This window comes from Crinia signifera, chromosome 12, assembly GCF_055691185.1.
Source record: "Crinia signifera chromosome 12, ASM5569118v1, whole genome shotgun sequence".
Taxonomy (NCBI): domain Eukaryota; kingdom Metazoa; phylum Chordata; class Amphibia; order Anura; family Myobatrachidae; genus Crinia; species Crinia signifera.
In genome coordinates this window covers 24,563,055-24,589,702 of record NC_139228.1, presented here as the reverse complement: position 1 = coordinate 24,589,702, position 26,648 = coordinate 24,563,055, and the positions used below count along the sequence as shown (strand labels likewise).

Here is a 26,648-nt window from a genome sequence, read left to right as displayed (position 1 = left end):
GAGTACCCCCAACAGTGCATGTTTTCCAGGTCACCCAGCAGGTGCACTCATTATTCAGACACACTTTAAAAGATCCACAGGTGGAACTAATTATGTCACTTGTGATTTCTGTGTGGAGACCTGGAAAACGTGCACTGTTGGGGGTACTTGAGGACCAGGGTTGGGAAACACTGAACTATAACGACAACAACAAAAAAATCTTGTATTGTAGTCTGTCTGTTCCGGCGTATAAACTGCTGGATAAATTTGGATCCATTTTCAATCTCTTACATATTTGTTGTCAACTATTTGTCTGTCTGGTATTCATTCGGAGGCTGTTGGACGAAATCAACGCGAGGTGTCTTGATTGGGTCACTTTCACTAAAACCCCCAATTCAGACCCTGTGGGGGTCCTTGGGGCCCAAAAGAGGGTCCAGCCACTACACAAAATGGGTCAAGTCAGCAAGATATGGCAAAGTTTCATAACCTGAGGGGGGAGAGGATATGGGGGTTTAAGAGAAAAATGTGCGGAGATTTAGGAGCGAACCACAGAGAGAGATGTTTGCCGGGCACACCATGGGCATGTGTCCAGTATGCATTGGACACTATTGGACCGATTTGGACAAAACCAGAGGTGCAGATGTATTAGGCTTTAACAAGAGATAAATGCAAGGGTGATAAGGAGAGATAAACGTCCAGCCAATCAGCTCCTTACTGACTTTTTTTCAAACACAGGCTGTAACATGGCAGTTAGCAGGTGATTGGCTGGACAGTTATCTCTCCTTATCACCCTTGGATTTATCTTTTGTTAAAGCTTAATACATCTGCCCCAATGTAAGGTGGCTTGATTGGTTCCAGATTAGGTTTACGGCCACTTAGACCCCCAATCCCGACCCTGTGATGTGCCCGAACAGGGGTCCGGCCACTACACAAAGGTCAGGGAATTTAAAATTTGCCAAAGTTGTATAACATAGAGGGGGTAGAAAAAAAGGTGGTGAGATCCAGGAGCCGACCACAGAGAGGTGTAAGTTGGGCACACCATTGGCATGTGGAGCATGTTCATCCCCTTCCACTGGGCGGATTTGGTTGAGAACATTAGATGACACTAGGCAGCCACTTCCTGGGGCTGTTGGAAGAGCGGTCAAGCATTAAACAAGAGAAGGATAAAGTTCAAGTAATGTTAATTGCACAACTGAACCCAAGCAACTCTGGGTACCTTAGCTAGTTATTATACAGCTGAGTGACCTAGGTACTGTTTTATGTTTTATCTCCATGTGATATCAAGGAGGGGAGCAATAAAAGGAAGAACGAGATTCTTTGGTTTACGTTAATCTCCAAATCAGAGACCCCATTCTATACTTTTGCTCAAGCAATAACCTACTAAATGATGTGTGTACCCAGCGATATTGGTGACGGCAAAGCCTCGTCGACGGCAGACATTGTTAACGACCCGAGTTATTGCGCACATCATTGACTTTTATCATCCTGTGTGTACGCACGTTGTCTATTTTAAATTATGGGCTCCTGATGGGCTTGTGTGACGCAATTAAAGCTTTTTTTTATTCAAACTTTTGAGATTGTAGTTAATTAACATGGCAAAACAAATATGACGGATTAAATGCTGGATTTGAATCACAAGGCAAGGCAAAAAGAAATTGACAAGTTTTTGCAAACCACTTATTAGTTAATGATATATAAATAGATGAATCTCTTTTAACCTTTATCGGCCTTCTATCTTAAAGGAATCCATCCAATAGGTCACTTGTTAAATTACCCTTTTGCTATTCTGAAACTGTGCATTTGTTTTGATTGGCTGTCAGTAAGTTCCTACTATAGAGAAGCAGAACAGAATGAAACTGTAATTAATTACTTGCTGCAACATGAGAAGATGCAGTCTGTGAATAAGGCTGGGAATACATGATACAAGGTTGTGGTTAGGTCTCATGTACTGGACACTGTGATGATCATTTTGTATTTGCGGTTTCATTCCAGTCTTATTTTAACACCGCAGTCCCACATACTGGTAGAAGAATATTCTATTATTTAAATACTGTAGAAAATGAAACTCCTTTAAGTATGCAGCTGATGTGTGATCGTTCTTACTAAATTATGATACCATTTTCCATACCTCTTTGCAAACCAGTATGGCTGCTTAAATAACGGCATTGCCTGTCATTCAGCGAAGCCCTGTTGTGGGGTTAATCCTGCGATTTCCAGGACGGTCATATTAGCCCTGCCTCAGAGCATTATGGGGCTGGTCAGACCTGTGTTGACTCACAGCCCAGCGAACATGTCCGCACTACCCGCCACCCCACGGAACGCCCAACCGCGCCGCCCGCATCCCCTCGCTACAAGAAAACATCCCCTCGCATGCGTCCGAAGGGGAGGTGACCATCAAATTATTTTTTTCTCCCCTTTGGTAATAAGTCAGTCTAAACTGACTTTTATTTGACGCCGCAGATCACTGAAAAGGGGGCAGGCCCTGACGTAATGTGACGCCTGCTCAAGCAGGCATCGACCCTCCTGCGTTTCCTGGGCAACGCCCAGATGGGCGTTCCTCTGCTTCAGCCTTTCACCCGCCCCCTCTTGAGTGGACCACCTACACCTCTGGTAGTCCGGTTTACTAATGACTTTGTTGCTCATTATTAATAAGTTACCATGCAAAAAGCAGTTAAACTTGTCAATCAATATTGAAGGTATTTTGCGTAAGGTGCTATGAATGAAGTGTACAAAATCTCATTATTTAGACATCAGGAAGTGCTCTTACCTCCTGTATAAAAAAGGCTCTCTGGCTGTCCAATGAGGAACAAACAGGTTTGTGTTAAATCCATGCAAAAGAAAAAAAGGTACTTGTTTCCTAGCACGGCCACCCCGATTTGTATGGGGGTGATCGTGTCGGAAAAATTGCGTCGGTCGCATCGCATGCGACGCGACCGATGAGATCGACTCGATTTTTACATTGAATCAAATGTGAATAGGGCCCCTGGGACCCTATTTTACATTGGATTCAATGTAAAGTATTCCCCAGACCCCCAATTTTACCCCCTCAACGTCACCCCACGATTGACGCCAACCCGGAGCGTGGCGAGCGGCGGCGGTGCGCGTCCTACGACCTTTTAATACCCCTACTGTCCACGTCGGCGTGGGGTTGAGAATATAAAGTGTGGCGAGCGCAGCGAGCCACCGAGCCCGAAGCGTGGCGAGCGCAGCGAGGGGACGCGTATAACTTCACAGGTATACGCGTCCCCTCGCGGGGCTCGCTGCGCTCTCCACGCTTCGGGCTCGGTGGCTCGCTGCGCTCGCCACACTTTATATTCTCAACCCCACGCCGACGTGGATAGTAGGGGTATGAAAAGGTCGGAGGACGCGCACCGCCGCCGCTCGCCACGCTTCAGGTTGACGTCAATCGTGGGGTGACGCTCACAATGGGGTTGCGTAACTTTTACACCATGACGGGGCCATATACAATGTGAAATGGGTCATATTGGCCCATTTCACATTGTTTCCTATGTAAAATGGACTTAATCAAGTTCATCTCATCTTGTGCCATTATAATGGCACAAGACCAATGCGATGCTCCCGATTTCAATGTTAAAAATATTTTAACATGGAAGCCTATGGCAAAATCACGTTGGTCGCGTCGGGGGCCATGTTAATGCACGCGACCGACGCGATGCCCCCGATTTTGCCTTTGCCGGCAAAATGGACCTGATTTCAAAGGAAATCTGGTCCATCGCGTCCATCGTGTACCTTAACTTTAAGATACACGATGGGCGAGATTGTGGCCGTGCTAGGAAACAAGTACCGAAAAAAATTACATTTGTAATGATCTCAGAAAAGAGATTGTCACTGCTTATGGAAAGGGTTTTAAGACTATTTACCATAACATTACTCAACAGTGAGAGGTTATTTACAGATGGAGAATGGTTGCAAATTGTCCTTGTGCTAAGATCGGACTGTACAATGCTCAGAGAGTTTGTGAAGAACCCATCCTCAGGGCTACAGGCCTCTTTCAACATAGTAAATGTTAAAGTGCCGGTAACGATGAGTGTCTGAAAGGAATAAATTGGAGTACAGCTTATGTTGGGTACACCCCAGAATGATCATGAGCAGATCGTGAGATGACCATATGATGGTCGCAGGATCTGCTGGAGCACACGCTCTGTTCATGATCTGCATTCGATCCGATTCTGATCTGTACCCAGTTGAAGGAATCATTTTCAAATTCTACAGTACCTGCAGCAGGTGGGATCTGCAAAATGACCAAACGACCAGCGGGGACGCAATCGGATCAGAATCTGATCCAAAACATGCACAGTTTACATACAATCGGTCAAGATTGTATCGAAATTGGGGGAAATGAGGCCAAAACATTCTAGTGTGTCCTACATTAGTTTTGCAAAGTTTCAACTGAATGAATTAAGACATCTGAAGCAACATCGACAGATGAGGCAAAACTACAGTTGGTCTGAGTGAAAAGAGACGCAAAAAACGTAATGAAACTTTTGTTCTGGGGGTGAGTTTTGGATTTAACCACCCATTGTCTGCGTATCCATTTAGTGACCCCCCCTTGTCTTCATACTCCATGTAGTGACCCCCCCCCCCCCTTGTCTGCATATTCCTTTTAGCAACCATCCTTGTCTGTATATTATGTGTAGTGATCCCTCTTGTGTGCTTGTTCTATGTAGTGCCCCCCTCCCTTGTTTGCATATTCCATTCAATGAACCCTAGTCCTCATATTCGATGTAGTGCCCCCCCCCCCTTGTCTGCATGTTCCCTGTAGCAACCCTTCTTGTCTGTATATTCTATGTAGTGATCCCCCTTGTGTGCACTTCTGTGTAGTGATCCCCCCTTTTCTGGATATTCCCTGTGGTGACCCCCCCCCCACACACCCCCATCTATATTATGTTTGATGAGCTCCTCAAAAATACCTAGCCTCATCCATGATGTGACCAAACCCTTTCAGCCACAGTCTGTAGGCCTGTATGCTTTATAAAGTCCTCACCCCCTCCACACGCGCGCACGCACACACTTTACAGGATTCTCCTTCCCCTTATCCAGATCCTATTAGTGCTTCCGCGTTTATTTTCCGCAGAAGAAGCGCCTTTGCTCCTGCTCAGTCTCTGCTCCTTTGGTCTTCACTAAGGTTACCCATCATCCATCGATGGTTTCCAGCCTATAACCAATAGTTTTACCATTGGTGGCTGAGATCCGCCATTGATGGCTGTCAAGGAGCCCACTGGTCTTCCCATCCCCACTCCCAACACAGTGCTTCACTTTGTGAATGGCCAGGGGCAGTGCAGGGCTGTCGACTGACCACTGAGCTTGTCAAGCCATCTATATAGGAGATAGGAGGAGCAACAGCATCCCAGAACACTGTATGCAAGACTGTCAGTCAGAAGACGTGTTCCACCCCCGGCTCTTACACGCATAGGGGTTCATTTACTAAGATGGGAGTTCTATTGAAGATTGGATGTTGCTATGGACAACCAATCACAATCTACTTCTTATTGAGTTAGCACTTTCTAGATATTAGATCAAATCTGATTGGGTGCCCATAGCATAATTCCATCTTCAATAGTACTCTCATTTTAGTAAATAAACCTCAAAAAGTATGCTGGGATCCTGAATCAAACCCTTTTCACACAGCACAAATAACCAGGGTCTGACCCGGGTTGTTGCTAGGTAGACCTGGGTCACTGTGCTGTGTGTGAGGGCCATAAAAAAATAAATAAAAAGAGGGTCCAGTAGCCCGGCATTCCAACCCTGGTTAACCGAAGGGTTTTACCCGGGTCGGACCCGGGTTGCTGGTCAGTATAAATGGTTAACCCGGGCTGCTCGACCATTTAATGTCTTAGGTGTCAACCCAGGGACCGGATACCTCAAAAAATATGAATGCGTTTTTATAGATGCCATATAGCGGATATTCAATTAATCACAAATCTCAGTCGGAACCTCTTGCACTTTTGGACTGTCTGCCAGAACATTAAGCATTCTCCAATTACCCGCAATTGGTGATCAATGGTAACTGTCCAGCTGGTGGCTATCCAATTAGTCCCGATAAGCCAGTGCGGAACAGGGGAAACCAAACCCCGACAGCAGCCCCGTTTTCAAACTAAAGCAAACGCGTTCCATATAAGAACTGTGTGTGTCAAACAATGGTTGAAAGATTTGTTTAGGTGTGAACTCTAGTTTGTAATATATTTAGAAATCTGATCAGAGTCACGGTAGATTAGGTTGACATGATATCAGCGCAGTGCCAGCAGTGAGTGAGGGTATGTCTTGCTCGCAGACATACCGAACATGACAGGGGCTGGATGTGATACTGCAGTGCTCTGAATTACAATAGCTGTTCTGTTCTGCAGTGAAAATAGCAGCTAAGAAATATGATGTGTGGCAAGTTAACCTTACTGCAGTGAGAGAACGTTTTCTATCCCTCCAGCAGAAAAGGGGTTAAATTGCCAAGCGACTTGGCTAGAGTCCCGACTTGATGTCATCCGTCTTGTTATGCAATGAAAATTAATAATCAATGCATCCACCTGCTTGAAATGTAATTCTTGTGAGTTTTCTCTCCCCCCCCCCCCCCCCACCCCCCTCCTGCAACTCATGAATTATTCAGCACATATTCACTGCTGAAAGATGCAGTAGAAACTGCATGATGTTTTCATTTGACGGAGACGTTTTAAATTACTCTTTAATCCGAATAACCGATCTTCCATTTTGAAAGCTTATAGCTACTGGCTACATTTATTATATTTCTTCATTGTGATTATTCAATAAAAAGGAATTAATGGGAAAACATGTCTACATAGTATGCAATAAATATACTGCTTATTCTGTAGATGTAAAAAGGGGACAAGTGACTGCATATATAGGTTGCCCTCTTTGCTACCTTCTTTATAGGGTTCTGCTTATCCTTGGGAGATATATAATCTATCTAGCTATGATTTCTTTTTCTCTATTCCTGTTAAGTCCCATACACACTAGGGGACCCGGGCTGCGGCCGATATTGTTAATTATTATTATTATTATCATCGTTTATTTATATGGTGCCACAAAGGTTCCGCAGTACAATACACAAATGAACAAACACACATAACGACTTACAGTACAAGACACTTTAGGACCAGTACATGCTAAATATGAATAGTTGGATCAGGGGACAGGACTCTAAAGCAATTATCAGGGTGGCAGAGATGTATATATTCTAAGAAAATCACATGAGGAGAGAAGGCCCTGCTCGTGAGGGCTTACATTCTAAAGGGGAGGGTTAGACAGACAGGGGTGACACAGAAGGGGAAGAAGTGAGCATAGACAGTAGGTTCGGATGGGAAATGGTCAGGTTTTATGCAGGAGGGTGGGAAGAGGTCAGCTTAGTCTTTGATATTTAAAGTCTAAAAAAGCGCTGGGTCATCCAAGAGTAGACAGCAGAGAGACAGTTGGAGATATGAGTGAGGATAGAGGGAGAGGGATCATTATTATCAGCATAGATGCGATAGTGTAAGTCGAGCGACCAAATGAGCTCACCCAGAGTGGACATGTAGAGATAGAGAAAAAGAGGACCAAGAATAAAAACTTGGGGGACACCTACTATCAATGTAAGAGCAGGAGAGGTGAAGTCATTAGAGCTACAGCTGTGCATTACCAAAACTGACAGTGCAAGTACAAGCATTAACAGTGATAGTAAAAGCTTTTTTGCAAACTCGAATCTTTGTTGGCGAAACTGTGGCCATGTAGGCTCCCTATTCCACATATTCTGGGAATGCCCATGCATCTCTGGATTCTGGGCTGCGGTTTTTGCACTTGTCTCAATGATATTGAAAATACCCATCCCTCCGACCCCGAAAGTAGCTATATTCCATTTGATAGGAGGAGGGCTTTCTAGCAATGATAGATATATTATGGGTCATATTCTAATCACCTCCAAAACTCTAATTGCGCAGTGCTGGCGCTCCACCAGAATCCCAACAATCCCTCAAATAGAACAAGCTGTTCAGTATCACTGTGAATATGAGACCGCAGGAGTACGCTACTCTTCCTCGACTACCAACCCATTAATCAAATGGCTTAGCTGGACTGAATACTGGACCTCTAAAACATGACAGGCCATGTCAGAATCCATACTGTGATGATTATCTATGCACTGTTCTCCCCCCAACAGCTTACTCTATGTATGTCAAGTACTGTATTTGGACAGTTCCTATAGTAATAGAAATATTGATTTGTTATGGAACGTTTGTTTCAATGTGTGCCCCCTTTATATTTTTATTTTCCCTCTCCCCCTAATACCTGTACTTCCCTACCCCCCTGCAATTTAATGTGTAAAACTAATAAAAATTAATCTTTAAAAAAAAAAAGCTTTTTTGCAGCTGTAAAAATGGTGATCTTACTGCTGATTAGCCAGATTATAATATCAGCTGCGGGTGGGCGATATTGAGTGTACACACTGAACGATATCGGTGAACAATATTGTTCAGTGACATCACCAGGACTCACTGAACATGCAGGTCATTGGCTATATATCCTTATTGACCTGCATGTTCAGCTGACCGCAAGGGTCGTTAACAATGCACGTGAGTGTGCATCGTTAACCATAGTTTGTGTACACACATGGGAATGTAGCAAAAGAAAGTGCTTTCTGAGCGGTATCTTTTACTATATACTCTATTGTGTATGGGGCTTTACTCCCCAGATCATTTAGTACCCATTGCACAGACATTAGTGGCAGTAACAATGATCTGTGCCGAGCTCACAAATTACAAATAACAACCGAATAGATTTCATTTATCTATGACCATGTAAACAGTGGCATAACTATAGCCCCGCAGCCCCCGCGGTGGCAGGGAGGCACTGAGAAGGTGTGGGCGCCGGGGGGAGGGGGGGGTGTGTGTCTTTGGGGCTATAGTTACCCGCTGCCAATGAGAGTGAGATGGTACGCTATCAATAGCAGCTGGCACTGGGTTGTCACACCCAAAAATATGTAAGGAACTAATGGGAAATGTGCCAGTGCTAGCTGTTCCAATGATTAAGACAAGACGGTTCTCAAAAATTAATATTGAATAATTACTAACATAATTGATGTACATCTAACACATACCATAAAAACATATAATAAATAAAATTGAGCAATAAGAGAACACTTGCTCCTGAGGAACCCGGACTCAAATTATCCGGGGCAACGCGTTGAGCTGATTTAACTACATTTGGACCCATTTATCCATCCATCCAAAGTGACCTGTCCACTCTCCCACTGGCATTCTCCACTCCTGTATTCACTGGACTTTTGCCATTTGGGACTTTTGCATGTTCCTAATCCAGCATAGAAGGAGGTTACCAATACGCCAAATCGGGAGGCTTGAGCCCTTGGAATCATAGGGCATACAAGGACAATTGGAGTCACCCCATACTGGACTCACTCATTTCCAGCAGATATAAACAGATGGTAATTTATCACAATATCTCATTATTTCCTAAAGTTGGAGATGCCAAATTGCTCAAATTCTCAGATCTGAGGTTTTTTTTGTTTTTTTTCTCTTATTGCTCAATTTTATTTATTATATGTTTTTATGGTATGTGTTAGATGTACATCAATTATGTAAGTAATTATTAAATATAAATTTTTGAGAACCGTCTTGTCTTAATCATTGGAACAGCTAGCGCTGGCACATTTCCCATTTGTTAGTTACCCGCTGCCGTCTGCCCCTGCCGCCGGCCAGTACCTCCTGCCACCGGCGCTTCTGTCGGGTCCAGGCTCCTGCAGCTAATAAAGTGACAATCCGAAAATGGCTGCCCCCATACAGCATACCGTTTTTAAGGTTGCTAGAGGAGGCTGCCGACTACTCTAGCATCCTCAAAAAATGTCTGCATTATGGGGGCAGCCATTTTCTAAGTGTCACTTTTTATATGCTGCAGGAGGGGGGGTTAACCCTAGGGGTTGGAGGGGGGTTTGTTAACAACTCCGCACAGTTAGAGCCATGGTTGGTATTAAACCCATGACCTCAGCACTGTGAGGCAGTAATGCTAACCATTACACCATCCGCATATCAGACCTGCACAACGGTCAGGATAAACCTTGCACCATTCCTCTTTACAAAACTGTTTCAGTTCAGCAATATTCTTGGGATGTCTGGTGCGAATCGCTCTCTTGAGGTCATGCCACAGCATCTCAATCAGTTTGAGGTCAGGACTCTGACTGGGCCACTCCGGAAGGTATATTTTCTTCTGTTAAAGCCATTCTACTTTGCTGCTTAGTCGTCGTCCTGTTGCATCACCCATCTTCTGTTGAGGGTCAATTGGTGGACAGATGGCCGTAAGTTCTCCTGCAAATGTCTTGGTAAACATGGAAATTCATTTTTCTGTCGATGATCGCAATCTGTCCAGGCCCTGAGCAGCAAAGCAGCCTCAAACCATGATGCCCCCTCATCCAAACTTCACAATTGGGATGAGGCTTTGATGTTTAAGAACATATAATTGTGTGTGTTATTAGTTTAAGCAGACTGTGTTTGTCTGTTGTTGTGACTTAGATGAAGTTGAGGAAACATTTTACGACGTACTGTATGACATTTCCACGTTTTCTGAAAGTCACATCATCTGCGTTTTCACAGTAGCAAAAACCATAGGATAATGAATCCTTTTAATGGGTTATGTGATTGCAAAGATAGTAAAAAGTCAAAACTGTATACAAAAATAAACGTATGTTATCTATTAGGAACAAAGAAATCATATGCCACCTGTTTTAAGAGTCACACAAACATTGGTTTTTAAAACCAGTATTGTAAGGTCTGAAATCCCAAAATGTAGTTTTGAATGTGTATTTATTGTGCTATAACCAAAGAGCAATAATACGAGTCAATGCAGAAATAATACAGGACAAGCCTGTAATTCCAACTAATAATATATTTGCTTATCCACAGCAAGACAACAGTAACTATTCCAAGGGTGTACTCAGGGCCGGCGCTGACCGCTCAACAGATCCTGCAAAGCAGGGAGGCGCCAGCTGGAGAGGCGCTCCCCTACTCTGCTGAATCTGCTGCTGTGCACTGCTGCTACTGCCCGCGCCATGGCTGTCAACCTGTATGACAGCGCCGAGAAGGCACAGCAGCTTGAACCGCTGTTCCCCCTCTCTGTCACTGCTGGCGCCATCCCCCCTTCTACCTCTCCACCTGGCGCCTACTGTCCGTGAGCAGCAGCCTACATAGCTCTGTGTAGGCTGCGGTTGACATCCCGGACCCTCCCCACAGGGCAGCTCAGCAGCACTATGCTATTTGCGCTTGAGCTGAGCCGGAGGAGAGAGAGCGGCTCTGCGCTGTATGGCAGCGCAGAGGACTGATGGGAGAGACCCAGCGGGATGAGCGTAGAGGCTGTCCGACGACGGCTCAGGCTCCTGTGCTGGGTGTAGTGGCAGGCAGGGCTGGGGTTGTGAAGTGCTTCGGTTTGGGGCTGCAGCCTGCAGGTGCACTGTGATCCACATAGCACACATCTTGCGGCCGGGAGGCATTATTCTGACTACACTTCCTGCCGCATTGGTCCCCTGGGAAAAGCAGCTTGACAATGATATTAACTAACGCTGGCTTGCCCATGGGACCAGACATAAAAGCTGGACCCTCCTACCTCTCTGAATCAGGTGAGTACCTGGAGGTGAGGGTGGGTGGGGGAGTTTATTGTACCTTCACACCAGCGGTGTACATATACTAATATATATTTTATTTATTTGATACTGTAGGCATAAATAAATGCATACCTGTTCCATACATACATACATACATACATACATACATATATATATATTCTAATTGCATTGCCCTGCTACAGTAGCCGGCCTGGTGCTGTCACACCCAGGAGCCACAGTGTCCTAGTCCAATTACTGCCACGTGAATAGATTCCATATACATGGGCACGGCATCTATTTACGCTAAGGAAAGTCCAGCACATACAGAAGTGCTGGGCACACCTCCAAGACTGACATCTATGGTTCTGCCTTTCCCTCCCCAGCTGGCCATGCCCCCTTCTAGGTCACTCGAGTAGCAATTGGCATTAAAAGCTAAGTGCCATACTGTGCATAATCATCCCCTGGTGATGGGCTGCATCCTTAGCCTGGTTGTGCCAGGTACATTGCCGCCAGCATGCCCACTCCAGCCATCTTCTCCTGCAGGATGGCACTGTACTGTGTATACCAGCAGGGAGATGAGGTGCACCCAGGCATAGCAGTCCCATGTCTGTAGTCTTGCAGGCATGGTGCACATGGTGATATATGATAATCCAAATAGTATAGGTGATTAAGGATACATTCAATATCCCTGAGGTGGCAATGGCAGCGGTCAACAGACCAATCCCAGAATCCCGATACGGAGTATCCCGACCCTTCTTACCCTAACCCCCCTTGTAGCAGCATAACACTCTCTGCTAGTGCCTATCCCTTACCCCCATAACCTAAACCTAGCAACCCCCACCCCGCAGCCTAACCCCCTTCTAAGTACCTAAACCTAACCCCCCCTCCCCAAAGCCTAAGCATTTCCTCCCCTTTTTCACAAAGCCTAACCCCACATTTCCCCCACTAGTTCCTAAACCTAACCCTCCCTTCGCCGGCCGCCTGCTACTGCGCCCGCATACTTACTGATCAGGATGCCCACTGTTGGTATTCCGATGTAGGCATCTTAATTCGTTTTCTAGTTGTTGGGATGCCAGTGTTGATTTATAGAATGCCTGCCATGATGCTGACTATATCTCAGTGATTGTAGCAGTATAACTGTGGAGGGTGAGAAGCTAATATCCTGGTGTAATGTTCACACTCTTCCAGTATGTGTGTGTGTGTGAGAAGGGGGTTGCCATGGCTCCACGCAAGATATATAAAATGCTTTTGCATAGACGACGTGGACCGCACAGTACTGGAGGAGGCATGACCAGCTGTCCACATCTGCTCCAAGCTCAGCCGGGCCACACATGGTCTAAACTGCCCTGACCCATTCCTCCTCAGCTCACGTTTGACTTTCTTCCCCATTCTTCCCCTACATGCTGGCTGGCTGTCTAACTGAGCTACAGTGGCAGATTGTGGTTCTTGGCTCTGACTTGGCATGCTCCTGTGTGCACATGTGCTCAGACCCCCCCCCCCCCCCACACCTTATTGCTTACTCTTGCTCCGGAGGGGCCCACACATCTTCTAGTAAGCGGCACTACTACTGTGGGCATTGTGTATAAGAGGTAGTACTGTGTAGCTTAACATAAAACAGGGGTACTACTTTGTGTCATAATGGGAATAAGATAGACTACTACAGTATGTGGTGTATTTTGAATAAGATTATGCTACTGTGTGGTGTAATATGAAACGTGAGTTCTATTGTGTGGCCATGCTTCTTGTAAGATCAAGCTCTTTTTTTGTTGCATGTGCCGAAAGTATGTAAGGGCACATATTTATATTTCGCAGGAGGGCGCAAAACACCCTAGCACCGGCCCTGGGTGTACTAGATTTTAATTGTAAAGTAAAAAGATAACATTTTATCAATTATTAGTCCGAAAGTTCAGTGTACAGAAAAACACTTTCATCAGGCTATGGACAGCTTTGCATAGTGCAGCGCATCCACACTGGGTGACTTTGAGCTGAAAGCCGCTCACACTGGGTGTTTTGAGAGGCTTTCAGCTCAAAGTCACGCAGTGTGTATGGGCCTTTAGAGTGCTGTCCTATTTTGTATTTCATATCCATGCATGCAGGGCCGGACTGGGACCTGAAATAGGCCCTGACATTTTGAGTACACAGGCCCATGCGCGGCGAAAAGGGGTCGTGGTCTCATGGAAAGTAGGCATAGCATCAGAAAAAGGAGGCATTACACATTATGGAACACACCGTAATCCCCATTACAAAATATGACACAATCTGGACCCCACAGGCTGCTCCCCCTGTTTACTAACAGGACACCACAGGCTACTCCACCTCTATAATTACAGGAAACCACACCCTGCACAATAACAGAACACCACAGGCTGCCCCCCCCCCCCCCTGCACAATAACTGGACACCACAGGCTGCTCCCCCAGCACAATAACTGGACACCACAGGCTGCTCCCCCAGCACAATAACTGGACACCACAGGCTGCTCCCCCAGCACAATAACTGGACACCACAGGCTGCTCCTCCTGCACAATAACTGGACACCACAGGCTGCTCCCCCTGCACAATAACTGGACACCACAGGCTGCTCCCCCTGCATAATAACAGGACTGAGAAGTCAGGACACCACAGGCTTCTCTCAGATAAATTCTCTGGGAGAAGCCTGTGGTGTCCTGACTCCTCGGTCCTGTTCTCCCCTATACATATGCTATTTAAGTAGGGGGCCATGTGAGGATCGGCACAGACAGGCTGCGCTGCTTTCTGGCTTCTCCTCTGGCCCCTTGTCCCGCCCATTGCCCCGCCCTCTGTAGCGGCCTCCTGCACTGTCTAAACATGTCCTCAGTGCAGGAGGCCAGTGGCCATGTTCCTTAAGCTATGGCCATATTCTTACATTTGCGGCCAGCGGGACTCAAATTTGACCCACCTGTTAAACGGCCCTTCTGGCATTTGCCAGATGGCCAGTCTGGCCCTGCAGCATGCATGAATCTTTAATGTATGACTTGGCACTAGGACAGAGTAAGTATGTGTGGTGTGGTGTATGTATATATATGTATGTGTGTGTATGTATATATATATATATATATGTATGTATATATATATATATATATATATATATATATATATATATATATATATATATACTTGTTTGGTGTGGCCGAGCACACTGCCCTGTTGCTGTAGCTGGTCGGGTGCACCGTCAAAGATTATGTAGACTGTGGCGGGTGTGGACGTAGCACTCCAGACATTGTAGTAATCCAAAAAAGTTTATTTGCAGACAAGCAACGTTTCAATGCATGTGCATTTTCGTCAGGAGCCTGACGAAAATGCACATGCATTGAAACGTTGCTTGTCTGCAAATAAACTTTTTTGGATTACTACAATGTCTGGAGTGCTACGTCCACACCCGCCACAGTCTATATATATATATATATATATATATATATATATATATATATATATATATATATATATATATATATATATATACACACACCTTCCAACATGATAACATTTTAACTCTGGATATATACAGAAGGATGTAATGTGTGGAGGCATCTTTGTCAGTTTGGGATACAGTACATACAGATGACCGGTGGTTGGGATGCCGGCGTTTAGAATACCGATATTGTGGTGCTCAGCTCCCAAAAATGATGTATATTTGAAAGAAAATATTTAAAGAGTTCCCCCAAAAGATCAGTCACAGCCCTGAACTCAGGAGCCTGATCTGGTAATGGAAATTAGGGGATAAGATTTTCTTCTATTTTATGTCAAAGAATGGGGACACAGTGTTGACTTAAGTACGGCTCAGTTAGCCAATAAGAATAACCCGGATTCTTATTGGCTGCTGCTGGACAATCCACCACAACTGAACGATTGAGTCTCCGCGGTCAACTGGTTGATCACAAAGATGCTTTTAGCCACCTCTGCCTTAACTATTATAATTTTGGTAGCCATACATTGGGGTACATTCAATGACTTTTGCGAGCTGTGACAGCGAGCAGTGCTGCGTGCCCGCTGTCACAGCTTGCAGGGTCAGTATTCAACTGACCTATAATTTCCTACGTTGATAGACATTCCAAATCCATCCATGTGTACCGAACATTAAAGTTTTTAATACATAGGGCTGTGATTTGTATAATACACACAGTGAAACTGTAGTCGCTAATATTCTTTATACTATAGTTAATTAAAAGAGGACAGATGATAAAACAGATGTGTACAAAGCGGATTTATGAAAATGTGCTACTACCAGTGTTTTTATAGAGACACCCGCTACCTGCTTCTCAAATGCACTGCTTGCCCCCACCATTGAAACTACATGACCAAACATACGGGGGAACCTCTTTGTGTTTCTGCCCATATTAGCCTTTTTATTGCTAACCGGTGCATTATATCAAGCATATAGCTTTGAAGCTTCCATAGTCCTGTATTAGTGGAGCGATGAGTCGTTCTTATCCGTTCAGTCAGTGCTTTTCAAAATGGCATTGTTAAACATTTTCAACAAGTCAAATTTATGTCCTGCTGATGCTGTCCGGATCCATTATAAATGTTGTTACTGCAAAGTGGGATTGTGAGGTGCAACGAAAGCTTAGCCACCGAGTGTTAAGCCACAAAAGCTCATAGAACAGACCGCTGAGTACTGAAGCATTGCCAGTAAGAATGGTCTGTCCTCAGTTGCATCACTCACCACAGTGTCAGAACACAGATTGTTCATCAGGAGATTCATAGATTGGGACTCCATGGCTGAGCAGCCTCTCACAAGCCTCACATCAGTGCACTGCTAAATGATGACTGAATTAGTACGGATGGTGTAATGCACATGTCTTCAACCTGTGGCCCTCCAGATGTTGTGGAACTACATTTCCCAGCACGCCCTGACAGTTTTGGCATGCTCTTATAGGAAAAAATGTGGCAATGCATGTTGGAACATGTAGTTTCACAACATCTGGAGGGCCACAGGTTGAAGACCCATGGTGTAATGGTTAGCATTGCTGCCTCACAGCGCTGAGGTCATGGATTCCCACCATGGTCCTAACTGTGCAGAGTTTGTATATTCTCCCCGTACTTGTGTGGGTTTCCTCCGGGTACTTCGGTTTCCTCCCACAGTCCATAAATATACTGGTAGGTTGTTTGGCTCCTAACTAAATTAACCCTAGAAAGTCTGTGTGTGCGTGTACCTGTGGTAGGGAATATAGATTGTAAGCTCCACTGGGGCAGGGACTGATGTGAATGTTCAACTATACTCTGTAAAGCGCTGCGGAATATGTGTGCGCTATATAAGAAACTGTTAATAAATAAATTAGTGTAATGACCCACTGCTAGCTGTCGCTGAAACTGTAGAAACGTGCTCTCTTGATCTCCAATCTGGGTGTGGCGGATGTCAGCATGCCTAAATGCACATAGCTATATAAAGTTTGTTGAAGAAGAAATGATGATCTGTGGTGGTTTTTCGTTTTTTTCCTGGTTTGGCTTGGTCTCATAGTTAGATCAGATAGAGGGACATCCTAATGCTACAGTAACATGGGTATCCTCTAGATTTTTGTTTCCATCTTTGTGGCAAAAGTTTATCAAAATATGGTTTGTGGAGTTTGCTGTGGAAGATCTTTGCTGGTTTGGAATTTGAATGGCGGCTACAAGAGAAGGTGAATCCTTTTAGCTCTGGGCCCCATAGCAGCTGTGTCCCCTGCACCTATGGTAGCTGCACCTCTGTATGTAACTATCAATGTCGATATTAGAATAACCAGATGAAGTGCGCAGTTTATGTACTGTGTCCGTAAATCAATTACCTATTATTCCTAGATACGTGCAAACAAAGCGTAGCGCAGAATAGCGCAGCGAACCTTGTCCGTGTATACAACACGCTATGCCAATACCAATGGAGCGGTATCCTTTCGCAGTACTTAAATGTGAGTACAAGTTTGAGGACAATTTCCTTATAACCCTTTGTCGCTAAATGAGAATAAAAGCCAAGACTCTGTATATATTACGGAATTAGGGGATAAAGTCCCGTAACATGTATTTTAGTCCCTAACGGACAACAGGGGGTTACAGAGATTATAGAAACAATATAACACAGTATACAGTTTGGTACACAATACAAAGTATGTTCTAAACTACTAAGGGAAAAACAACAGATATAAAAACAATCAGCCATTCTACAGAATATACATACAGGAATGCAACAGTTACTGTCTCATCAATAGTAGAGGAGGAATAGTGAGAGTGAGTTAAGGTCGTGCTTGAACTCTTATAGTGTCCAGGTAAAAGGGGGCAGTGAGGGTCTCCATTGGTCAGGATATCCGGTGTCGCTTCTCGTGGATTGGTGCAGGAGAATGCACTTTCTGTGTCTTTGTCTTCAGGTGTCGTCATAGGGGTCGCAAATCAACACTCTAAACCAGCAAGATCCGGATCTTCTTGTTAGACTGACCTCGTGGCAAAGTGACCATTAATTATGGAATTTATCCATAACTGTCGGCCGTTAGGAGTTGCGAACTTTTAGCAAGGACCGGAGCGCTGCACATGAGAGAGAGAACATATAGATGCGAAATATGTACAGGAAAGATCGTGTGATACCAATTAAACTATGTGCTGTGAATTAAAGCCAGATTATCTATATTTTATTACTTGTGAGTATGAGATATGAATTTATGTGTATTAGTATGGCAGCACACTGGGTTCGCCTGAATCCAAAACCTGGTTCCTATACGTTATTTGCGTAAACTCTGCGAACCAAGATGGTGGCCATACCACTCTAAAATGGCGTGTATTTAACTCTACTTCGACATAACACATGTAACTGTGACAGGGAAGGTGGCCCCTCTCAGCTCTGGGCCCCATAGCAGCTGCACCCCCTGCACCTATGGTAGCTACACCCCTGTATATAACACATGTAACTGTGACAGGGAAGGTGGCCCCTCTTAGCTCTGGCCCCATAGCAGCTGCACTCCCTGCACCTATGGTAGCTACACCCCTGTATATAACACATGTAACTGTGACAGGGAAGGTGGCCCCTCTCAGCTCTGGCCCCCATAGCAGCTGCACCCCCTGTACCTATGGTAGCTTCACCCTGTATATAATACATGTAACTGACAGGGAGGGTGGCCCCTCTCAGCTCTGGGCCTCATAGCAGCTGCACTCCCTGCACCTATGGTAGCTACACCCTTGCACCCACCCTCCAAGCTACCTTTATGATGCAGACTTTTGCTGCTGCTTGCGCCACAGTTTTGTAAGTTGTGAATGGTAGATGGCTCCGGGGGAGTGGGCTCAGAGCCTCAGAGCTCATGCAATATGGGACCCATAACCGTTGCTATCCTAGTAGTTATTTTAGTGTTAACAACAAGTTTTGGAGTTGACTTAGTCTTCAAATGTAGGAAGTTTGAAAGAACTTTAGATCTATGTGAGTACAGGTGGAGCCTTCTTCAACTAGTCTTCTCTGGTGAGCCACGGCTGCACCAATGCTTATTATCATCTATTGTTCTCAGTTGCAATACAATACATAGAACAATACAGTAGGGGATTAGTGGGGGGGACTAAATTGGCTCATTTAATGCTATTAAAGGGATAGATGAGGATGGCTTTATTGGTTTGAAGCTGCGATTTTATTTATTCTTCGTCAATCTTGTGTACATCTAAGTCTGCTTAAAGAAGTGATGCTTGCCCTTTAAGTATAACAAACCTGTCAGTCAATAATAGTTTTCTTTTGCTGAGGTCTGCAAACATTTTTGCTTCCTGATACTACTGGTAAAGATGGGACTGCAAAAATAAAAAGTGCTATGCCTGCGTTATCTGCAATACCAGGTGTGGTGGCACGAGTGACATCCTCCGACATATGGTCTAGTCATAATTATAGTAGTGAATATTTGACAGTGTCCAGAATTTATATTATCCAGCATGAGAAGGTTTTAAAGCCACTGTTTGAACTGTTTGTGTGTTCAGCAAATACATGACAGCAGATACAGACGTGTCTATTTTTGACATCCGAGTAAGTGTCAGCGAGGAATGCTTGCACACTCCAAGTCTTAAGGAAGCAGCAGTATGACAAGAATCTGATTTCTGTAGCCCTGCTGCAATAATGAGACCTTTGTCTGTTATCCATGTTGTTTATTTGAAGGACGGACAGAAAAGAATAATGAGGAGACAGAAACGGGGATCGGGGCGGATTCTGTGTTGGGAGCAAAGCAAAAAATCGCAGATTGACGTATTAGTAGAGTGATTAGGCATTGGATGGTTCCGTGTCAGAACAACAAGAATCCTCATAATTTCCTTGAGTGTTTCTTGTATCGTCAATCTTGTGTGGTCAATCCTTCTGTTTTGGAGGGTCCAAATGGAACTTTTTGTTTGAAATAAAAAGATGAGGATTTGCCCAGATTGTAACTTTCAAAGAAAGAACCGCTCAAATGCTGTAGATAATTCACATATCGGATATACAAAGCAAACCTGGACCGTTGGCGAGATGGAATATGGTGCGATTTCTTTCAGTAAAGTCTCACAAAAGAGTGTCCCCTGGTTGTGGCATGACACCGCTGACTTTTGGTGCCCGGTGCTGGTTTTAAAATAAGGGGGGACCCCAGTTTTTTGTCCCCCTTATTTTTGGAACCAGGATTAGTCCAAGAGCCCGGTGATGGTTACTTAAATACGGGGGATCCCTATGATCCTACCCCCCCCCCTATTTTTGAAACCAGGTCCGGCCTAATGAGTCCGGGGCTGATTTGGATCATGAGGGTGGGACCCCATGCCATTTTATTATTATTTTTTTTTCACTTTAGCACATTATTTTGTGGGCAGAACCATGCACAGATCCAACTGAGCATAAATCAAAGACTGTAAGGACCCCCCCCCCCCCAGCGTGCAGCACTGATATACTTGCTCATGGATAACAAATGTAATTCTTTAAATGTGGCAACATGCTTTGGACTGGAGAAAAGAGTGGCCACAAAAAAAGACACAAACAAAATTATGGCTATGGACACATAGAAGAAAATAGTGGTTTTTCACCCGCAGGTGCATGCTGTGCTGGTCAGGCCCGTATATAAACACCACTAGTTAGTGGAACTTATTTTTGCTTTAATTCAAAGCAGTGTGTATCTGTCTTTTTTTATTGCTATTATTCAGAATGTACAATACTACAATAGTTAATATATTTATTTTTTAGATTTTTTTCTCTCAGCTGCTGACATTTCAATTAAGGTCTAGTGATTACATGGTCGGTTTTTTTTTTTGGGCTAATCTGAGTATGTTTCCATGATTGCTATGACAACGGTTTTGTCATTTTGAATTTGTGCAGATTTAAATTGTGCACCAATGACCTACTGTAGTTCTCAACTGTCCCAATGTGAGGGGAGAGTTCAGAGAATTAAATTTGGCATTGAAGGGATGTTTTTAGTAGAGGAATGAGCAGGTGGGTGCAGCCTAGACCTTCAGGCACACCAGCAAATAATCACAGATACAGAGATGACCCCTTTTGGTTGTGTTTTTTATATTAAGTTTCACAATTTTGCCATAATTACCCGATAGGTCTGTCATCCTTATGCCCAGATGCATTTGCTCTAGGGACGACATGCACATTACTGCCTGCACACAGTCTCATTCACCTTTTTTTTTTTTTACTTATATGACGGTATAAGCAAATATACCAGTGTTCGCTGTTCCTGCAAATCCCTGTTATTTGCAAATGGTGGCCATGGTTGGTAATCCCCTTATTGCAGAGGTGCCCAAACACCGGTCCTCAGGGCCAACCTCAGCGGTCCAGATTTTCAGTATATCCGTGGTTCAGCACAGATGGTTAACCCTTTGATTGCCAACATTGCTGTGAGAGATTTTCAAAATATCCGCTATAAAATGCCAGCGCCGCTCACAGCGACTGTTCTTTTAGTATAAATAAATACATATACGGCCGAGTCAATACCTTGAAGTTTAGTTAAATATTGCACCCAAAAAAAGAACAGTCGCTGTGAGCGGCGCTGGTATTTTTTGCTGATATTTAGAGGATCTCTAACAGCAACGTTGGCACTCAAAGGGATAAATTAAATTGACCGGGGTACTAATTAAGTCACCGGTGGTCAAGCATGGCCATGCCTAAAACTGGGATGCCCTGAGGACTGTATTTAGTAGCCTCTGCCTTAATGTAAGCTTGCTGCTCTGAGAACCATAGGACAGTGTGGGCCTGCTAACAAGTAGTCTCTCTGGAGATTTCCGAGAGTCCCTGATCTACTGAAACAGCTGTTAGATAACTGATACAGCTTTCTCCCCATGCCTGCTAGCAGGGCAGGGAAATTGAATGAAGCATGCAACCTAGAGAAGAACATAACTCAATATGCCACTAGAGAATCTGGGTGCTGTGAGCAGGGCTGGTGCTACTATTAGGCAGCTGCCTAGGGGCTTTAGTATCTGCGGGGCAACCCTGAGTCTATTATATAATAAAGTTTGACTCTGAGAGCGGCAGCCTTGTTGAAAACGGCAGATGCTGAACAAAAACACCATCTACCAGGCGTGGATTGGGATGGAAAACCAGCCTGGGATATTTTTTGGAAGCTGCATCTATTGAGGGGGAGGAGGCTGTTGAAGGGGTGGGATCCCTACTTATAAGGCCTGTTTCTGAGTCGGACACAGATGCAGCCGTCCTTGTTCCTTTTCCTGCAGTTGTGCCTGTGACTTTATGCTAATTTCTCTACCTGGTTTCATGGGAGGAAGGTGAATGTTAAGTTGCCCAAAAAGTGGCCCCCTTACACACCCACATTGCCAGCCTGCCACTTTTACCCACTAACATACCCACACCAGCAGTGGCATAAGTTCATCCCAGTTGCCCGGAGGCAAGATGTATATTGGTGCCCCCAACACATACACACACAAAACCTTATATAATTATATATGTCTCTTATGAAATATTATATATATGATAGAGAGAGAGAGAGAGAGAGAACACTGTATATTTCAGAACGAAGCCACAGAAGCTATTTCAATGTCTTTCAATTAATGGATTTAAACTTGCAGGGGAAGAGAGGTGCCCCCTTGAGAGCAGGAGCCCGGAGGCAGATGACTCCATTGCCTCCCAGAGTTCTGCCACTGCACACCAGCATGCCAACCTGTACCCCCTAAAATATCCACACTACCAGTCTGTCACCCTCTCCCTGCCACAGGTGGATCCCCAGGCACATTGGCCCACCGGGACACATCCCGGTTGCTCCTACTGCCAATCCACCCCTGCCATCTACACAAATGAGGTTCTGCAAAGTCGGTATTGGTGTGCAGGTGGGGGGAGCACTAAGCTAAGTTTTGCCTATGGTGCCATAAAAAAAGCCTGATCGTTGGAACTTTATATAAAGTGAAATCCATCACTTCAGGTGATGTCATTTATTTGTACAGCTTTGTGACAAAATAAAAAAATGGATAATTCTTTTGGTTTTCCCATAACTTGAAGGTGGCTTACAGGAGCTGATGGCTTTTCAAATTAAGCAGGGTTGTCTTTGTAGCAAATACAATTTGATATACGCAGTAATGGCACCTGAATTGATACCCTTCAAAGGCTTAAATCAGCCCCACTTCTTACAATTGGAGCAATGAACACTTGTGAGCGAATATCAGCCGCTGTGATTACTTTTTAGCCTATTAGTAGTACAGTACACTTAATGACTTTATGATGAAATCCCTATACGCTGAATATGATTACTGATGTCTACCTTTCTGTTTGACAGGATGATGAAGTTGTCCTACAGTGTGTCGCTAATATACATAAGGAGCAAAGGAAATTTTGCTTGGCAGCAGAGGGACTTGGGAATCGACTTTGCTTCCTGGAACCAACGTCAGAAGCCAAAGTAAGTAAACGTCCCGTTAGATATTTGTCCAGTCTAAATGAGTACGAAGTAATGTATGACCCTCATCATTCTAAAAAATATTAACTGTGCACGTGTAGAAGATGGTTCAAGCTTTAGGGGATCAATATGCTGCCTTGACATTTTATATTGGACCACAGTTCTTTCCTTAGTGATGTCACAAATTAATGAGGTATGGGTATATTGTATCTCATTAACATTCATCCAGCCGGCAGCATGCTTGCTTCCACTCGACCTCATCTGCAAAGTGCTGTTAACACAGACTGCAGCACAAAATCACCTTTGGTGAAGTCACATGCCTACTTTTGTCTTCCAAATTGTATTGGCTTGTTGAGCAAGCTGTAGAAGCAGAAGTGTGCACCAACCAATGAGCGAAGTTCCGTGCTAAATGGTGGACTAGTTCCCCTGCGGCAAGCAATGAAAAGAAAAGATTTTGTTTTGCCAAGTGAGATTATTATAATTGCACAAAAAAGGGTGGAGCTAGTGCATGTCCAGAAAATGCCTTGCGTTATGGCATACATATTATTATTATTATTATTATCGTTTATATAGTGCAATCATATTACTTAATACTGTACAGAAAATATATCAAAGTTGCACCACCTTTTAGCTTATGTTTTAAAATCTATAACACAAATGCAGGTACGCGCAAAGAAACGCCCATACAATTTTTAGTAAGTAGCCACTTTCTAGTCTGGTTTTGAAATGTAGGAGGAAATGCCCAAACTGGGCACAGCATTCGGCTCAGTAATGTCTGACCATATTGCTGTGTCAGAACCGTTAACCAGTGTGACACCATGTAATTTCAGGGGTTATTTTGAATATACAGCAGAAATAGAACACCTATATTTCATGTGAGCTATTTAGAAATAACTGATAGAATAACATAGGGAGGGTAAGATGGTGATTCACGTGTTTTAAGTTGTCAGAAGAACTCAAAACACCTAAATTGCCCTCTTGCCGTATAGAAAGAAAGGGGGATGGTGAACCAGGCTTAGCGCCTCCCTTTTGTGGACACCAAGGGCCTTATTTTGGTTCACTCTTTCTGACAAAATCCTTCTTAGATGGACAAAACCATGTGCACTGCAGGGGAGCATATGCAAAATGTGCAGAGAGAGTTAGATTTGGGTGGGGTTTTACTTCAAAGCGAGATCTATATTGCAGTGTTAAAATAATGCAGCCAGTATTTTCCCTGCACAGAAACAAAATTACTCACCCAAATCTAATTCTCTCTGCACATGTTACATCTGCCCCCCTGCAGTGCACATGGTTTTGTCCATCTAAGAAGTATTTTGTCAGAAAGAGTGAACCAAAATAAGGCCCCAAGTGTGGTAATGAGTGGGTATAAATAAATAAACTTCCTTTAGGGGGGGTTTATCGCCTGATCAATACCATACACTATATCAAACAATGCCCTCTTACTCTCCCTATGGAGGTTTTGAGGACAGAGGAGCAACTGTGTGTATAAAATGTTCCACAGTGGCTGCACCCTTAAAAATGACCCGTCAGCCAGGAATAGAAGATTGGGTGTGGATGAAAGATTCTGGTCTTATGCAGAGAAGAGGGTTGAGTTTATTATTTTACACATGTGATAATCAGGTTCTGAGATGTGATCTTGTTGTATACTTGACATGCATTTTGCTCTTTCCAGTTGCAAAAAATGAGCGCGCAAAATTGTTGCATGAAATGGAGTCTGTCCCAAGGTCCCATCACTTGTGTTTAATTTAAGTCCTGAGTAATGCTAAAGTGCTTAGTAAACTAAAACGTTTGATGTAAATCTGATGTGACATTTGCATTTTTGCTTATTATGCGATTTCATCTTTTTCCACCTCACCGCAAACCTAGGTGTACATCTAGTGTGGCAGCTGTAGAGACAGGGATGTAGCTTTAATGGAAAACCTACAGTACAGTAGGTGCAAAGCAAATGTGCATTCTGTAAATGACCTGAATTCCTTCCCTGACTGCGTCATGAAGGGGACACATCGGGCAAATGCCGTGGTATCCGGGTGGCTGACAATGTCTAAAGCTGGGCACACACTAATAGATATATCTGCAGATCGATTGATCTGCGGATAGATCTATAGACTGGTCGGGGAGCGTGTTCTCCATTCACACTGCCCAATCCATAAGAACTGACATCACAAGTGGGTGGGCACATTTGCATGTACTTGTACACTGAGCCGCCAGTCACTGGTGGCTGTCAGTGCGGCTGTACGGGTGGTCGGTGGATCGCCTGATGCACAGATATATATCTCTAGATATATCTAGCCGATGCCGTACACTCATGAAATTTGTATTTATTATTTTTCATACTTTACCATCCATGTAGACTTTATATGGTCCAAAGCATGACGGGGGAAGCGGTACACTAATTGGGTATCCATGTACTCAGACAACCTTTTCATGTGTCAACCTTTTTTTCCATGTCCACTTCTGTCAACCTTTTAATAATGTTGAACTTGTGTATGTCAACATTTTGCTGTCGATCTAGACCTTGTCTGTGAGCTGTATTACACCCAGATGCAGTGGTAAGGGCCTATAATTAAGTGGTGTGGCCAGCCACCAGAAGGGGTGTGGCCATCCACCAAAGAGACTTGGCAAATATTTAGATATGGGGTGTCAAACTCAAATTCATCGGGGGCTGCATCAGCAGTTTGGTCACCCTCAAAGGGCAGGTTGTATCTGTAGGTCCCCCTGTATAATTATAATGCCATGACACCACAGGCTGCTCCCCCTGTATAATATAAAATGAATGCCATGACACCACAGGCTGCTCCCCCTGTATAATAATAATGCCATGACACCACAGACTGCTCCCCCTGTATAATATAATAAAAGTAATGCCATGACACATAAATGATTATACAGGAGGAGCAGCCTGTGGTGTCATGGCATTATTATTATTATTATTATTATACACGGGGACACCTCATGAAACCGCAGATAATTTTTTTTTTTTTTATTGTGAGTGTGATCCTCATCCTCACTTACTGTTTCTCCGTCTGTGCTGCAGCTGCTGCGGCTTCCAGCTTTTCTTCACTGCTTGCTGCGGCCACACTGTCCCCGACTCCCGGTCCAGCTTCCCTGCCTGCTCCTAATTCTCTACAGACGCATGGGCGGGCGGCGTCATCATCATGACGTCCCCACCCAGTGTCTGTCACTGCCGGGCATCAGAGGGAACAGGTGGCCGGGCCCTCCTCCACGTAGCCGTGGAGGCCGGCGGCCATGTTTCTGTAGCCG

General features: G+C 44.4%; 1 protein-coding gene across 13 annotated transcripts in view; it reads left to right on the top strand.

The window, feature by feature from the left end:
• RYR3 (ryanodine receptor 3) overlaps positions 1-26,648 on the top strand; it is a 527,067-nt gene that overhangs the window by 165,429 nt on the left and 334,990 nt on the right. For all 13 annotated transcript variants that reach the window (XM_083167836.1, XM_083167846.1, XM_083167845.1 and 10 more), the window contains exon 2: positions 23,271-23,390. In XM_083167836.1, the coding sequence (XP_083023962.1) occupies positions 23,271-23,390 (120 nt within the window). The remainder of the gene's footprint in view (positions 1-23,270; positions 23,391-26,648) is intronic.